Below are 18,300 nucleotides of genomic sequence, written 5' to 3'. Positions count from 1 at the left end.
ACCACCCCAAAAGTCTGGTTATTAGGGAAAAAAACACTTCATTTGGCTGTAAAGACACTCATGTGACATTGGGATGGTGCCATTGTAACTCTGAATACAAAGCAACTGTTTGTTAAGCGAGGAATATGTCAGCCTAGGGTGAAGCCACCAGAACTAACAATGGTGAACGCATATAAAGCAGAGTGGAGAAAAGCCAGGAAAAGGAACCAAGGCATGAAGGAAAGAACAAAAGTTTGGCCTGAGCACATGGCAAGCCCCTCCCCATATCTGGAGTTGGGCCTGCACGGGAAGCCCCTCCCATCAGCACTCTGGGGATCGAAAGGTGTCCTGAAGCCTGCCCAGCCTTTGGAGTCATTTTTGGATCAGGACTTGGCAGCTTCTGTCCCTCTGGCTAGTTCCAGGCAGCCTAGTTGTGGATGTGGGGTAAGTGTGGATGAGTGTATATGTTTGTGTGTGTAAGACCAAATAGATCTACTTCATAATCAGTAAAAGTCTGTTATTTTAAATTTAAATGGGTCTCTGTGTGTTTTACAGAGCCATTAGTGCCTCAGTGTTCAGTTGAAATTCATTTGAGTGTAGCAATTTTCCAGATGTGTGTGAGTGACCATAACCTGAGCGTGAGAGCACACATGTGTAACAAATACCTGTAGGTTCCTGCTTGCTTTCCCTGAGCAGCTTTGATGATCTTCCACCCTTAGGTGACCTTGCTGGAAGTAGAGAGTCTTGGTGTTTTTCACTCATCCCCCCCCCCCCAGGAACAGCCTTTTCATTACCACATGCCTTCTTCCTAGAGAAGACAGAGGGTGACTAGCCCCAAATCCCCCAGTTTGTTTCTGTGCCAAAGTCTGATGCCTTATTCACCAAATCAGACTGGCTATTTGCATTAATAACTAATACAATGCAATAAAAGTGATACAAAGTAAAATGAAACAAAGGATGATGACAGTAGATAAGTCTGCAAGTGATATGGAAGGGAGGCTATTCATGGAGATTTAATGAAACTTTATCACTTACACAGGTAAAAGGTAACATGCATTTATTAATATATACTTTTTTCTTTGACATTTTAGGAATGGGAAGCCAACAGAGACGTGGAAAAATTAAGTAATATGGATAAAAAACAATGGAACCCAAAACAGGAGCTCATCTCCCTGAAATATTACCAGCGCCCAATATTTCAAACAGGACATTCATAAATAAAAACCATAAGTGACTATATATATTGAACCGTAAAAATCACAAGGCATACCTTCTGCTTAAGGATTCAAACATAGTGGTATAATGCTATATTTCATAATTGCTCTGTGTTACTGTGGATAATGTCTATTCTTCAGAGGAAATACAGAATTTGCCATGTTTTTTTGGATAATTTATTTAAACAGAAAGTTCCAGTTTAAATGATTTATAACACTAGACAGAATAATGTTCTTTTTTTTACTGTTGTTTAGTCTAACAAATAATACATATTCCTAAATTTTTAATGTTTAGTAACATTTTTTTCAGGATTACAAAGTGAAGAGATCTACCTGTCGTCATCTGAGTCAGCCAGGGGCTAAGGCAGCCCAAGTATGGGCTTAGGTAAGGTGCTACTAGAGTGTTTTAAAATGGGTTGCATTGATGCAAATGGAGGAGGCACCTGCAATGATGTGTTTGGAGTTAGCAATCTTGTGACTCCTACTGGTTTTGTAAATGTGGTCCCTAGTCTAGTCTCTAACCACTGCTCTTGTTGTTGAAAGCTGGGTACTTGGAATTCAAATGCTAAACCCCTGCCTTAGAGATATTGGTAGTCCTTGATTAGTAACAGCAATTGGAGCCAGAATTTCCATTGCTAAGCAACATGATTGTAAAGTGCGACATTACATGATTACGCTGCTTAGTAATGGCCTCTCCAATTACTGTCATTAAGTGAATCCTGCAGTGTCATTATGCATGAAATTACATGGTTGCCATTTGCAACCTACCGGCTTCCCCAATGTCTTTGCTTGTCAAAGGTCAGCACTGAAGGTCACAAATGGCAATCACATGACCACAGCATGCTGAAACATCGTAAGTGCAAGCCAGTCACCAAGCACCTGGATTGTGATCATATGATCACAAAGATGCTATTATAGCTGCAACTATGAGGACAAGTCATAAATATCCATTCATCCAGCACCATACAAGCCAGGCTGCTGTTATAGTTCTTATCAAACTGAGATGAGATTTGGATAATTTGGAATCCTAAATGCAAAGGGAGGGGACAAGAAAGAATACAGAAAAAACAAAATGAGTCATCTTGTTTTTCTTGAGTTCAACAGCCAAATAAAATTGCTTTCTAGTAATCATTCATTCCATTTTAATTTTGATGAAATGTCACATTCCTCTAGTTACAACTATATTACTATGATTTATTGCACAGTCAGCCAGATGTCCAGACTGGATTTGGAATTTTCATCTACCTATCGAGTCCTTCTCAAGGACCTGGCATAGGCATTATCACTATGCTTCAGCGCACAGTCAACCAGATATTAGACTGGATTTGTCATTTTATCACCTATCAAGTCCTTCCGAAGGGCCTGGAGTAGGCAAGTGTGAGTGTTTGATAGTGTTAAATGTATTGTCATAGGATGTAAGCTGTTCCAAGCAAAGCTGCCTTTTGCAACTGTCTGAGGGTGATTTTGCCAGTGCTGATGGCATTTAAGTGGTGCTCTAGTTGTTTTGGGATGGCATCCAAGCCTCCTACTAATTTTGCTCTCTTTTGTTACAGTCATTTTAATTCTATTTATTCGTCTTTGCATTTTCTTTCTTTCTCCAATTCTTTCTCTACTATTCTGCTGTCTACAGGAATTGCCATATCCACTTTCCGGACTTTATTATTATTAAACTTATTTGCCACCCAACTTATGGTTCAAGGTGAAAGCAACATAAAGTAGCAACTTTGTCTTCATTTTTTCCTAGTAGTATATTACAGGTAATGGTCATCCAACATCATTCACATCAAAACACTTGCGTGGCTCGCTGAAACTGTGCAATTCTAATAACACATTTTCCTATGTCAGACATATTTAATTAAATGACTGAAGAAGTGAAGTCAAATACCCCAAAATAATGTGGATTTTTTGTAAACAAAGGAACCCAAACATTTATTCTGTTATTCAAATGTCAGTCTAGGTATTCTGTGAAATGTAATACTATTATTTTAATCTTTTTAGCTCCTTGAAAGAACTCAGGGCTCTGGAGGCATTGCATTCTGTGAATGAGATGCTAAGAAAATAGCATATTGATTAATGAACACATCAGTTCTTTAAGAAGTGAATAATATAATGCTAGGGACCAAAATCATGGTGATCCTTTTTTGGTACAGAATCAGAGCAAACAACTTTTAAACGTATTTGATGAAGCCTTAAGTAAATGTTGACATCATACATTGTTTCTTTTTCTGACTACAGTGCCATTTCCTTTGGGAAATTTAAAGTGTAATTGACCGTCTTCCCTACCATTAGTGGAATAATGGCTTCTCATGAAATATCACTTCATCATACCATCCAAGAGGATAAGGCATGTGGAAAATGTAGAAAAAGTGGAAGCTCAAACGATTCTCCAGGTAGGCTTAGTAAGAGCATCAAAAACAGTAAAGACAATAACTGTAGCAAAAATTCCAGCTGGTCTGGAAGTGCTCAACTGAACTGTTCCAATGACTTTTGTGATCATGCTTCAAGAACGGCTGTCAATGGCAGCAGTAACAGCATTTATTCCAGAGAGAACACCTGTGGAACTTCTCAGAACTACTATTACAAATATTTTCCCTCAAATTCCTCTGAAACCTCCATAAGCAAAGAGGGAGGAAGCTTCATCATCCAATTGCTCCAGCAGCCAGAAACTAAAAAGCGGAACTTACCAGAGAAGAAAAAGGAAAATCATCTCCAGGCAAAAGGTAAGAAGGCCATTGGTCATACAGAACACTACTGCATTCATTACGTTTGGGAGATTCAACCAAACTAATGGCATCTAAGCCTTTGCTGAAAAAGAAGCAGTTGTGCTATAACTGCACTTTTGCTGAGCTACCCTGACATATCTATATTGTAGAAAGTATACTATATTTTTGGAAGTCACACGAATGTTGTTAAAAATATTTAAACTGTATTGCTTTGAACGCTCTTGGTCAGTAATTCTTCCCTCCAAGGGGTTGTGTTGATGGGTGCAATTCACTAGTTATTGGTGACAGGAATAGTTCACCATCGTCATGGTCATACAGATGTCAGTGTTTCATGATTTCAATAAATAAACTAAGGGACTAGGAATAGGGCCCAGAAAAAAAAGGACTTTGCAGATTTGAATGGTCACTCTTCCATTCTTTTTGAGTCCATTACTTTCACTATTTTATCGTCATTCAGACATGGTGTCTGTCTAGGCTGTTTTGTATAGTGGTTAGGGTGCTGGCTTAGCAAACATGCTTTAGGCATGATTGGCTGAGGAATTCTAGGAGTTGAGGTCCATGCATCTTAAACTTGTCTAAACACTGTCTTAGCATAGTATGTGAATATAGCAGTTATGCCTTACAAAAGCTTATATTATGAGAGTTCAGGTATGATTTTTCACAATAGGTTGATCAACAAATTGTTGAATCAGAGATTGACTCAAGAAATTATATAAAAGGAAGTGAATCCATGCAATGAATACATATTTCAGCATTTGGTTCAGAGATTTATGTAAAATTATGTGATAATTACTTTGCTCAATCTTATATTCCATCTTGATATTTTTTTAATGTAGGAGGTAAAACATTGTCTAAAAAGAAATCTCAGCAGAAGACTACATTTACGACTGACCATGATATCATTGCTCAGGAGAAAAATAGCATAGCTTGCCGTCTATTGTCAGCAAGAGACCATAACATTAAAGAACTGAAAAATGAAGTGGCTGTTCTGCGGAATAAATTGGAGACATTTACTATTGAAAATAAAATCTTGAAGCGTCTTCGGTCTCAACATTTAANGCCTTGCAGGCGTTGCAGGAACTTTCTGAAGACAAGAAACTTGGGGAGAGAGAACTTAAGCGTAAATTAACATCAGTTAGCTAAAAATTGGATGCCAGTGATAAGAGAATCCAGGTAACATGCAATGTACATTACTTAGAACAACGTAGCAAGGCTATGTGAGAGCCCTATAAAGAAATGCTTTAAGCTCACTTGCTTCAGCATGCAGTGGGGACCATTTCCTACAGGCACCATCTTCAAGTCACCAAGATTCCTTTGATATTGAAATTAACAGAAAACCTACTCAAGGAGGAACATCAATTTTGCACATACAAAATTTAGAAACACAGCTTCCTCAAAGTTCTATTTTACAAGGAAATCTATTAATATTCAGATTCTTAAATTGTTATCCAGCAATTTGAGACATAGATGTGCTGCATTTGATTTCCCACTTCAGTTCTTTGGGAGTTTGTTATTTCCTGGAAGAGATTATAATTTCAAACGTTTTTAGTAGAATACTTTTTCCCAAGCTTTACCAATAAAACATAATAATGATAGGCGGTAACAAATCTATGTTTAATTTCCTGACACAGTCTAGTTTGTCCAGCTGGGACTGAATGACTTTTTACCAATGTAAGGTCCCCATCCCTCACGTGAACTTGAGATATCATATCAATCTAATCAGATAACCCAAGCGGAGACTTTTTGATGAAGCAGCACTTTATTTGATCAAATTAAGCAGCTGGGTGGCCAACAATCTGGAACGCTGGCAGAGTTAAGTCCAGAAGTGCCACACCTTAGAAAGTTGGTAGCATTGCTTTATAAACTTTGTTAGCCAATGAAAATCATACAACAGAGCCATTACATCATAAAGAAGACATCAATCATTCCTTAGCTTCAACAACTTGATTTCCATTTGTAAATTTGCGATGATTGAGTGAGCTTCAATTGTCTTTTTCTTTGCAACTGCTGATGACTAAAAGAAATGGTTATTAAGATTAATTATAAAAAGATCATTAAGAAATACTGTGGTTGTTAAGCAAGTCAATGCATTCTTAGGGCCATTTTTTTTTTTTTTGCCAGAAACCACCCAAAAGTCTAGTTACTAAAATAACCACCGCAAAAGTCTGGTTATTAGGAAAAAAACACTTCAATTGACTGTAAAGACACTCATGTGACATTAGGGTGGTGCCATTGTAACTCTGAATGCAAAGTAACTGTTTGTTAAGCGAGGAATATGTCAGCCTAGGGCGAAGCCACCAGAACTAACAATGGTGAACGCATGTAAAGCAGGGTGGAGAAAAGCCAGGAAAAGGAACCAAGGCATGAAGGAAAGAACAAAAGTTTAGCCTGAGCACATAGCAAGCCCCTCCCCACATTTGGCAACCAAGGAGTTGGGCCTGCACGGGAAGCCTCTCCCATCAACAGTCTGAGGGATCAAAAGGGGTCCTGAGGCCTGCCCAGCCTTTGGAGTCGCTTTTGGATCCCAGTCTTGGCGGCTTCTGTCCCTCAGGCTAGTGCCTGGCAGCCTAGTTGTGGACATTGGGTAAGTTGTGGATGACTGTGTGTGTTTGTGTGTGTAAGACCAAATAGATCTACTTCATAATCAGTAAAAGTCTGCTATTATTTTAAATTCACTGGGTCTCTGTTTGTTTGAAAGAGCCATTTGTGTCTCAGTGTTCAGTTGAAATTGGTTTGCGTGTGGCAATCTTCCGTGGCTGCGAGGGTTCCTGCTTGCTTTCACTGACCAACTGAAGTGATCTTCCACCCTTAGGTGACCTTGCTGGAAGTAAAGACTCTTGGAGTTTTTCACTCATCTCCACCAGGAACAGCCTTTCCACTACCACATGCCTTCTTCCTAGAGTAGACATAGGGTGACTAGCCCCACATCCCCTAGTTTGATTCTCTGCCAAAGTCTGATGACTTATTCACCAAATCAAACTGGTTATTCGCATTAGTAACCAATAAAATGCAATAAAAGTGATACAAAGTAAAATGAAACAAAGGATGCTGACAGTAGATAAGTCTGCAATTGATTTGGAAGGGATGCTATTAATGGAGATTTAATGACACTTTATCACTTACATGGTAAAAGGTAACATGCACTTGTAGATATATGTTTTTTTCTGGATGTTTTAGGAATTGAAAGCCAACAGAGACGAGGAAAAATAAAATAATATGGATAATATTTGAACCTGAAACATGAGTTTATCTCCCTGAAATATTACCAGTGCACAACATTTTAAACAGGACATTCACGGGTAAAAATCATAAGTGACTATAAATATTGAACCGTAAAAATCACAAGACATACCTTTTGCTTAAGGATTCAAACACAATGGTATAATGCTTTTTTTTATGATTGCTCTGTGTTACTGTGAATAATGTCTATTCAGAAGAAATACAGAAATTGGTGTGTTTCTTGGTTCGTTTATTTACACTGAAAGTGCCAGTTTAAATAATTGTAACAATATATAGAATAATGTGCTTTTGTCACTGTTGTTTTCTCTAACAAATAATGCATATTCCTAAATAATTACTGTTGAAATAATATTTTTTGCAGAATTACAAAGTGAAGAGATCTGCTCCAGGGGAGAAAAAAAATATCCAGTTTGAAAATAAACAAAGACAGAAGAACAGGAGAAAAGGCAAGGGTTGGAGTTACTGAAAGAAGACTTCGATAAATTAAAGACAGAACCATCATTTCTTCCTATACATCGTGTTTAGCCAAAAGAAAACAATTTTGACAATGTTAAAGTTGACAAACATGAAAACAAGAAGATAAAGAGGCAAAAAAAGCTGTGATAAATTAATAATAGGAATACAAAGGTATAGATCATCTACCTTTAAAAAATAGTATGTATTTTCAGAGGCCATTGATAATTTACATCAGGGGTATCCTTCAACAGGTCCCTTAGTGAACCCAAAGATACCATGCAATGGAAGACCAAGAAACCAGCAACAGGCTGAAATAGCCCACTTTCTAGGAGATTCTGTCACCAATTATGAGCCCTAATTTGCCAGATTTCTCAAGGAAAGAAAAAAAGACAACCCTTTAACTCCTGGTGAAGAAAACACTCCCAAGATATTGCTGGAAAAGAAAAGACTCCTTTTGGAAAAACTGTTTGGTCCAAACCGCATCTTAAATACAAAATGATGGGTTGATTGTGTTATTCCAGGCAAGCTCATAGAACTAGTAGATATTAAACAATAGATTTCAGATAGTATGAGAACTAGGACATATTAGATAGTAGGTAGTGGATATTAGTATTAGAACTAGGATATATTAGATACTAGATATCACATAGTATTAGAACTAGGGCTTATTAGAGTGTAGATAGTGGATAGTATTAGAACTAGGCGATATTAGATAGTAGATATTAGCATTAGAACTAAGTGATATTAGATAGTAGATATTAGTATGAGAACTAGGAGGTATTAATAGTTTCTGTAATTACTATTGTAATAAGCATCACAAAAAACTTTTGTGAACATTTTGCACATTTTTTATAAAACATATATTAAAGGAATTTTGAAAAAGATGTTTTATTACTTATGCTTATCAATTTCTACCTCTAAATAAGATTTCCTTGAAGCGTCTTTCTTTCCTACTTGAAACGAATAAAGGAGAATATTTCTTTGCAGCTTATATTCAGTGATGCTGTTTCACCACACGAGGGAGCGAAAGACTGTAATCTATATTTACTAGACCAATTGGAATTAATGTTATAAACTTTTAATTTTTAAATTTTAGTTATGTTTTGGGACAATGTTTACACATAAGAGAACTGATAGAACTGAAAGAAGATTATCAGGAGAAGCTGACTGTTCAAGAGCTTTTTTGGATCTATACAGCAAAAACTCATGAAGTAATTCAGGCATTGCGAACAAAGCTTGAACTGCATTCTAACCACTGTGGATAGAGTTAGCGAGACTAACTCTATCCACAGTCAGGAGTTCAATCCTAACAGGGCTCAAGGTTGCCTAAGCCTTCTGTCCTTCTCAAGTCAGTAATAGGAGAATCCAGATTGTTGGTGGCAACATACTACTAAACCAGAGGTCCCCAACCTTTTGGGCACCAGGGACCGGTTCCTTAGAGAGAGGTTTTTCCATGGACTGGAGGGTGCGTGGTTTTGTGTGCTGCCCGCATCTTGTGGATGGGGCTTTGCTTGTTTGTGCGAACCGGTTGCTGGCATGCTGTGGCCCGGTACTGGTCCAAGAACCGGGGGTTGGGGACCCCTGTACTAAACCAATTAGAGAGGACTGTAAAGCACTATATAGCAGTACATAGGTCTAAGTGCTATTGCTAAACCTTGCACAAAGGAACTCCATGAGGAGATACAACTCTTAACTGGAGATATTAAACAGATAAAGGATAGAGTGGAACAAATGAAAGTTTAGAAAATGAAAATTGGGAGCATCTGAAGCCCAGAGTTTTATGCTTTCACCTATAAAATAAAGGAATAGATAAACAGGGTGGCACAGAGCCAACCAGGTAGGCAGCAAAATTTAACCTTGCTGATTTACATAGTGGATCATAATCACTATGGCATTAATTTTGCATTTCCTGTGGTCTTATATATTTATGAAAGTTTCTATGGCTGCTGAACTCACTCTAAGCTGCCTGGAAGTTGCCTATTGAGTCAAAGGGTTGTTAACTTCCACTATGCAACAACCGTCCTCTTGAAAGAAAACCAAGAGGGAAAGGAAGCAGGGAAATAAGGTAGCGATTTCCTTGACTACTGCTGTCCATACTCCTTAGGGCAACATGCCATCATCTTCTCTTGTAACAATATTGTTGGTTTTCAAACTTGTTGATGTCATCCTAAAACCATGTTGGGACCTAAACAAACTATAAATAACAGTAATAAAAGGAAGAGGTGGGGATTGTGATGAATCATTATTTGCTAATCAAAGTATGAAACCATTGTTTGATTGTTTCAGATAGTCTAATTTAATTGGGAAATGTAGCCAAACAGATCAGAGTGGAACATTCAAAGGGAAAGGGAACTTGTATGAGCCTGATATAGTTTAGAGTTTACTTACAACGGAATGAAATATAATAATGTATAAATTCCAATTTATTGTGTTAACTGAGAACAGGCAGTATGCACACATTTAAACCTTCCCCAAATTAAGCGCATCATCTGTTTGACTACACGGACATGCATTTTTTCCGTAGCAATATAATGGAAGAGAAAAGTGATTTGACCTGATCGTTGCCTTCACCATTTTTAAAGAATTGCCCCTTTTAGCAATCCACAGAGGAGTAACATGATATGGATACATTTTTTACACAGGTTTTCTCTAAATGTAACATTTTACTTCCATTGAAACTCCAATTGTTCCATACCAATCATCTTGTTAAAATTTTGTATTTCTAACACACCAGGAATTATAGACAACTTTCTCACAGGCTATTCCTGTTATTTGATGGACCCCAGGTTAGAAAAAAACATCAGCCAAACGTCTTTAGACTTGCTAACCATTGTTCTCTGGAAGCTTCTTGAGATTGTCTTCATGAAAGCCAGGAAACAATGAAATCAGTAATGTGTGAGTGTAACCAGTTTGCTTAGATATGTCATAGGACTGATTGTACAACTGGGATATTGAGATAGGAAAGCTTATTTATGCACACCAGATGCATAAAGGTCAGCCAGAGAAAGGCGACTCATGTTCTTGTCCAAAAGGTAGCATAGAGTTTGTGAAATAAAAATATGATAATTCTTTTGACTTGTCAAAAATATTTCAAATCCTTACTCTATTTTCTTTTTTAAAATGGCAATACTGCATTTTGCGAACTTATTATTTAACAGTCGTCAGTGCTGATTCTCATCATTCTCTCTAGATGTGAGAGAGAAGGGGAGAAGAGTTTTATGGATATTTACTAAGAAATCCCACTAAATTCAAAAGTCCTTTTTTGTCTTATATTTTGATAACTTCTAGAACTTTTTAATTTGGGATTGTTGAAGGAAAAGTCTTCATCATGGTTCAGTCCAAGCCAAGAATAAACAACAAGGTGACTGCTTTAGAAAGAAGGTTGCAATTTATTGAAGAGGCGAGCCAGACAGAAAGATGGCTCTGGAAGAAAAGAGAGAAAGCACATGTAGGGAGTGGGTTTTTATACCCTCTGGGGGCTCTTGAGGTTGTTTCCTGTTCCTGTTTGAGGCTTTGTATTTCCTGTATCATGTATTTTGACCTGAGTCTGAGTGTGCCCCTTTGGCATCTGTGGGTTAATCCTATTATGTCCTGTCTTAGAGTTTGGGTGGGGTACGTAGATTTTAGGTGTCTTTGTCTTCTTAATCTTCTAGCTTCAATCTTCCTGAATGGTTTACATCTGCATTTCTACAGAGCTGGTTTCTCCTTGGGGGAAGGAGACTTGGGGATATTAAGAAGAAAAACTGGGCATGCTTTTCTGCCTCTTCAAGATCCTTTGAGGAAATATATTTTTCTGCCCTTTTAATATTTCCTTCTCTGGGGGGCTGACTTCCCACAGGATATAAGTCTGGCTGTGGAAATGAAACTGCCTTGTTCCCTCATGCCATGGTGCCTCTATACAAATGAGTTAAAAATCATGTATTTTGAAGCAAAAAGTGTTAATATGAGGCAAACATATATATTCATTTGTTAAATTTATATACTATAGGTGCCCATCTCATTAGAGCTATATATAGCTCAAGATCACATTATTTCTTCCTCCAAATGAGCCACACTTAATAAGGACAGTGCATATAGCCATGTTTCACCCCTTTGTCTACCTATGTATCTTGAATAAAATACAGGAGTTGTTGTGGTTTATCACTCCTGTGATAGCCATAACAATGTAGAAGTGTGGGAACTCAAGGACTGTTCTGATAAGCTTTGGCAGGTTGAGAGGCTGGAGAGAAAAGCTCCCGTTTTGTGCTAATTGGGGAATGTGATTTATGACAGTTCTTGTAGGGTGGAAATTGCAATTTGTTACTTTGTATCTGGGAGGAGGGAATCTCATTCTTGGGTTCAACTATGTAAGTGCCGATACTTTGTTTCCTAATGAAATGTTCTTTACGGAAGAAATCTTGCCTTGAGGTTCTTTTAATTGGTTTTATCTATCAGAATCATGATAGAGGGAGCAATTGTGAGGACCACAAGGGAGGGAGGTATCTCAACGGATCAGGGGAGGTCTTGGATGGTCTGAAGCAGGTGGCCTGTCCCATCACTACCCCCCCATGGTCTTCCCCACCCTGAGATACCTCATGTGCATTTAATGAGCCACGCATTCAATTAGTGAATGCGTGGGCAAAAGAAGGGAGTGATGGCATTCAAGATACGAATCCTCGAGTTACGAATAGCATAGGTAGGCTCCATTACATTCATAACTCGAGGATTACCTGTACACTATTAAAGCTCTCCTGTTTGTTTCTGTATAAATTTTAAGTGGGCAAAAGAATGCATCGTAGGGCAATAATTTTTGATCCAAGATACCTGAAATAGGTTTACTTACAATTGAAAATCCGGAACCTATGGCTTCTGTGGAATTGAATTGGGTAAATTTTATGAAGCATTTTATGACATAAAATCATCATAAGACATCTTAGGACATAATGCAACATGTCACAAAATATTTCCTGTTGTCAACTGATCTTTGACCATGCTTTACAGTTCAAAATGCCAATTTTCAAGGCAGATACATCTCTGAATATCTCCCTGAATTTTTAAGAATTCTTCTAGTGAAGACAGTACATTAAAAGTTCTGTTATTGTTGAAGGCATTGAGGAACCTGGTAAGGTGATATCTCTGAAACAATGACTCTCTGGTATTAATTAAAATGCTGAATAGGACAAGAGAGTTCTAGGTTCAAGTCCACTTTCATTCACAATATCTTAGGCAACTTTGCTTTAGTGACTATCAATCAAATAACCTGGAGTTTCTATTGTAAAGCAATATTGGAGGGAATATATAAGTCTAGGAGAAAAAGTGAGATATTAATCTAACAAATAAAATAAAGTGTTTATTTATTTATGTTTTCCTAACTTGGATTATAATTTAAATCTATGTTAATATAATATCGGGAGAGTTTAGAGAGATACTTTATTAGACGAAGTAAAATGAAACAAAGGATTATGACAATAGATAAGTCTGCAACTGATGTGCAAGGGAGGCTATTAACGGAGATTTAATGACATTTTATCACTTACACAGGTAAAAGGTAACATGCACTTATAAAGATATACTTTTTTCTGTGACATTTTAGGAATTGAAAGACAACATAGATGCAGAATAATTATGTAAAATGAATAAAAAGATTGAACATGAAACAGGAGTTCATCTCCCTGAAATATTACCAATGCACAGCATTTCAAATAGGACATTCATGGTTAAAAACCATAAATGATTATAAATATTGAACCCTAAAAATCATAAGGTATACCTTTTGCTTAAGGATTCAAACATAGAGGTATAATGCTTTATTTTATAACTGCTCTGTTACTTTGAACAATGTCTATTCTTCAGAAGAAATACAGAATTTGGCATGTTTCTTGGACTGTTTATTTAAACTGAAGGTGCCATTTTAAGTAATACTAGACAGAATAATGTTCTTTTATTACTGTTGTTTAGTCTACAAATAATGCATATTCCTAAATAGTTAATATTGAAATAACATTTTTTGCAGGGTTACAAAGTGAAGATATCTGCCCAAAGGTAGAAAAAAATATCCAATATGAAAATATAAAAAGGAAGAACAGGAGAGAAAGGCAATGCCTGAACTTATTGAAAGAAGAGTTTGATAAATTAAAGACAGAACCATCATTTCTTCCTACACATCATGTTCAGTCAAAAGAAAACAATTTGGAAGATGTTGCAGTTGACAAACATGAAAACAAAGAAGATAAAGAGGCAAAAGAAGCCGTCTGTGACAAATTAATAACAGTAATACGAAGTCATAGAACACCATCTACATGTAAAAAAATATGTATTTTCAGAGGCCATTGAAAATTTGCATCACGGATATTTTCCACAGGTCCCAAAGATAGCATGCAGTAGAAGACTGAAGAAATGGAAACAGGGTGAAATAGCTGACTTTATAGGAGATTCAATCACTAATTATGAGCCCTCATTTGTCAAATTTCCCAAAGATGGTCAAAAAGACAGCCCTTCAACAGCTGATGAAGAAAACAGTCTGAACATACCTCCAGAAAAGAAAAGGCTTCTTTTGGAAAAACTGTTTGGTCCAAACTACATCTTAAATAGCAATGGTCGAAATACTAATTTAAGCATGGCGGGTAAGGAAAAAAAATCTTTGCAGAGTAAAAAACCCTATGATGAGTTTTGATACACAAATGATAGCTTGCAGTGATGATTCCAGTCAAGCCCCTAAACATGTTTTTCAGAAAATTGCCTTCTTTGACAATTGTTTTTTTTTTTTACCCCATATCCAGTATTTTTAACTATTGATAGTAGATATGAGTGTAGATATTAGAAATACTGTTTCCTTAAAAGTAAGACCTGGTCTTACTTTCTTTTGGGCTCTGAAGTAAGCACTAGCATTTACTTTCAGGGAGGGCTTACCTTTTGCCGGTACTAGTAGGTAGCGAGCGCGTGGGGGTGGGGTGGGATCTGTGCATGGGGTGGAGAAGCAACACGGCGGCAAGAGCGTGGTGGTGGACCAGGTATGGTACTGGTGCAGGTGGAATGCCTGCCCTTCCCATACCAGGCCAGCCCCTGCAGCCCCAGAGCGGCCATTCTGGGCAGCAACAGGAAGGGCGCCGAGTTGGAGGAACCGGTATACCGGCACGTGGGTCAGATTCCCCCCTCCCCCATCAGCTTTGCCTCATCGCAGAGGCACTGGCAGATCCCCACCCTTATCTCATGTCTTATATTAAGCCCATCCCCCGAAAATCAGCTGGGGCTTACTTTCTGGGGCGGGTTTACTTTCGGGGAAACACGGTAGTAGATTTTACATACTAGATATTAGTATTTAGAATTAGGATATGTTAGTAGATATTAGATAGTATTAGAATTAGTAGTTATTAGGTAGAACCATGTGATAGTACATATTAGATAGCATTAGAATTAGTAGATATTAATAGATTTTAGATACTATTAGAACAAATATAGCATCACACACAGTAATATTTCATATTCAGCAAATATCCTACACATCATCTAACAATGAAAGGAAATAACTGTATATCAAGCAAAAGTCATTGATTGTGGTAGAAGTTATATTTCAATAATTGAATATTTAACAATGAAGTGAACAAGAATTAAGGAGTTGCATGTTTTCAAATATTGTTAACTTCCGTAAGAGTAAAGAAAATTTTAAATAGTTGGTTTTTTATTTTATTTTAAAAGCTGCATCCTTCTAGTCTTTCACATTCTTGAGATTTATCTCCTATCATAGCAGAATACTGAAAAAATGACAGGAGTTCAAATATTGCTGAAAGTGAGACATGTTTCTTTCTCAATTGAATGGGTATAACATAATGGCAACAACTTTGTTGCAAACCACCAACCAACATGTAATTCCGACACCACCTAAAAAAGATTAAAAGGTATGCTGTAAATACCAAGTATCAGTAGCTCATGCATATATATATATATATAAAAGGATTTGCATAGCAAAACTGAGTAAGTAGTTAAATCTGCCCTTGAGAGTTTAGGAAAAAAGAGTAATTATCAGGTGATTACACAGTACAAGTAAAATATAAAATCTGGAAATTTTATGTACATTGGCTATTGCCCAGAATTATCTGCTTTACTGTAATTTTCATTAGAATGAATGGAAATTGCTCAACAAACTGCTTTTAGAACATTAACTTTTCATTTTAAAGAAATATATAACTGGCTCCCAATGAGAAATATTCAGATGCATTAAGGAATAAACCAAATATGATTAATAGGTGAAATACACTACTAATCTTAAATATTTAGCCATAATTATGGCTCTTTAATATGCAAGTTTCCCTTAAATATCTGAACTACGGTAGCTCTATCTTGTAGGCATGCTGTTAGACACAGACAACTGTCCTAGAATCAAAACACAGATTTATTTGGCCCTATATTGTTTATAATAATAGGCAGATGATTATTACATTTGGAACATTTCTAGCTCTATGAAAAAATAATCCTGAAAAAATTGTTAACTTGTATGCTTTTATTTGTTAAATATATGCTTTTATTTGTTAAATATATATAGCAGACCAAGAGTTGGAAAAATTACGGCGCTGGGGGTTGGCCAGCATTCAGCTCCTGATTTGGCCAGCATTCAGCTCCTGATTTGGCCAGCATTCAGCTCCTGATTTGGCCAGCATTCAGCTCCTGATGGGTTGGCCAGCATTCAGCTCCTGAAAGGGACGGGCCCTCGCGGCGCGTACGCACCAAGGCGGGGGACGCGCGGCTGAGGCGTAGCTGGCAAGCGGCAGAGATGGAGCAGGCCGACCACCAGCTGGCCCAGCCCAAGGGAGGTAAGGCACCCGCCGGAAAAGGGGGAAAAATGGCGGACAAAAAAAATGGTGGACAGCCTTGCTTGGCGACCCCCGTGAAATGGTCAATCGACCCCAAATGGGGTCGCCACCCATAGGTTGAGAACCACTGATATATAGGATCCAGATACAGGGATTACGGGGTAAAGTTTCTGAAGAAACCCAAATAGAGTAATGTATTTAAAATCAAGAAAGAAAGAAGTATTAAATTCATACAAAAGAGCAGAAAGTATTTTACATGCAATAGCCTTACCTGCCACTCCTGTTGGAAAAGCTACTAAGCGTTCCAAAGGGGCTAGCCATTTGCTTGGGAGCACAGTAACTGGTTCAGAGTAATATTTCCAAATTAATGATATCATTAAGGCACCCTGAAATAAAAAAGTTATTATTCAGATATGTGTGAAAGGTACAAAATTGTTGCATTCTTTACTAAAGTAACTATATATTTCTGAAGCTTACTGTTATATAACAATACTATTTTGTGAAAATGATATTTGCATGAATCCAGGTCCCTCTATTTCAGACATGTCAAACTCGCGACATCACGTGATGTCGCGAGACGTATCGAGACTATTTTGCCATTGCCGGCAATGGGGTGGGCGCGGCTCCTGCATGATGAAACCGGCCCGCAGGCCGGCAGTTTGACACCCCTGCTCTATTTCATATGATACTTTTATTTCAAAAAATATCAGAAACACTATTATTTTTTGCCTCACTCTTGATCTTGCCCTGCTTTGCAAGAAAAGGGACTGAGGCATTCTTCCCCAGCCACATTACTAAACCCAACAGCATATGATTAATTGCTTCAAAGAGAGGCAGGAAAAAGGAAAAATCATATGGCTTAATTCACAAATCTGTCTGATCTGATTGTAAATTGCAATTATTTCAGACAAATGAATGATTCTTTGTATGAAACAGTACCATTCATATACAAAGCTAACAAAGAGATAGGCATACGGAAAAAAAGTTCTAATCTTATTTTCTATGTAGTTATTTTTATTACTAATTAATAGTTTTAAGCTACTATATATAGAATTTATTTTTACAACATGTATCTTTAGTGTATATAATTCAAATTTACTTACTTGCAAAATGTAGAACACAATATTTATTACCCACTTTATTTTGGCTAGTTGAGCAGTTCGCGTTTTCACTGTTAATAGAAAATAATAATAATGTGTGATTTATATAAACAGAAGTAATATTTTTATGGCAGATTTTATTTCATTCCCATTTACTTGTTTTTACTTATTTATATCTATTTTATCTATTTCACTTTTTTTCAAACAATCAAAACAGAAATTCCAAAAAGAACATAGAACACTGTGTGTGTGTGGGGGGGTACACACATGCACACGCATACACATGAATAGGTAGTCCTTGACTTCAACTATTTGTTAGTGACTGTTCAAAGTTACAACAGCATTGAAAATAGTGACTTATGACCATTTTTCACCCTTACAACTGTTGTAGTACTTCCCATGGTCATGTGATCAAAATTTGGATGCTTAGCAAGTGACTCATATTTATGACAGCTGCAGTGTCCGGGGGTCATGTGATCACCTTTAGCAACCTTCTGATAAGCAAAGTCAATGGGGAAGCCAGATTCACTTAACAACCATGTTACTAACTTAACAGCAGCAGTGATTCAGTTAACAACTGTGGAAAGGTCATAAAATGGGGCAAAACTCACTTAACTATCTTACTTACCAACATAAATTTTAGGCTGAATGGTGGCTGTAAGGCAAGGACTACCTGTATACATACATATACTATACACACACAAACACACACAGCCCTCTATACCTATATCAGGGGTGTCAAACCCAATCGCATCATGGGCTGTATCATGAGGTATTGGGACTTGTTTTGCCCTTGCTGGAC

The 18,300-nt window shown here is 37.2% G+C and overlaps 1 protein-coding gene across 1 annotated transcript in view; it reads right to left on the bottom strand.

Moving 5' to 3' along the window:
- Positions 1-15,138: 15,138 nt before the first annotated feature.
- GET1 (guided entry of tail-anchored proteins factor 1) overlaps positions 15,139-18,300 on the bottom strand; it is a 9,156-nt gene continuing 5,994 nt past the window's right edge. The window contains exons 3-5 of the mRNA XM_015813812.1: positions 17,502-17,569; positions 16,670-16,784; positions 15,139-15,469 (exon numbers count right to left, since the gene is read on the bottom strand). Of these exons, the coding sequence (XP_015669298.1) occupies positions 15,396-15,469; positions 16,670-16,784; positions 17,502-17,569 (257 nt within the window). The 3' untranslated portion in view covers positions 15,139-15,395. The remainder of the gene's footprint in view (positions 15,470-16,669; positions 16,785-17,501; positions 17,570-18,300) is intronic.

This window comes from Protobothrops mucrosquamatus, unplaced genomic scaffold (genome assembly GCF_001527695.2).
Source record: "Protobothrops mucrosquamatus isolate PMUCROS unplaced genomic scaffold, P.Mucros_1.0 scaffold197, whole genome shotgun sequence".
In the NCBI taxonomy this organism is placed as follows: Eukaryota; Metazoa; Chordata; class Lepidosauria; order Squamata; family Viperidae; genus Protobothrops; species Protobothrops mucrosquamatus.
This window is presented reverse-complemented; position numbering and strand designations above follow the sequence as displayed.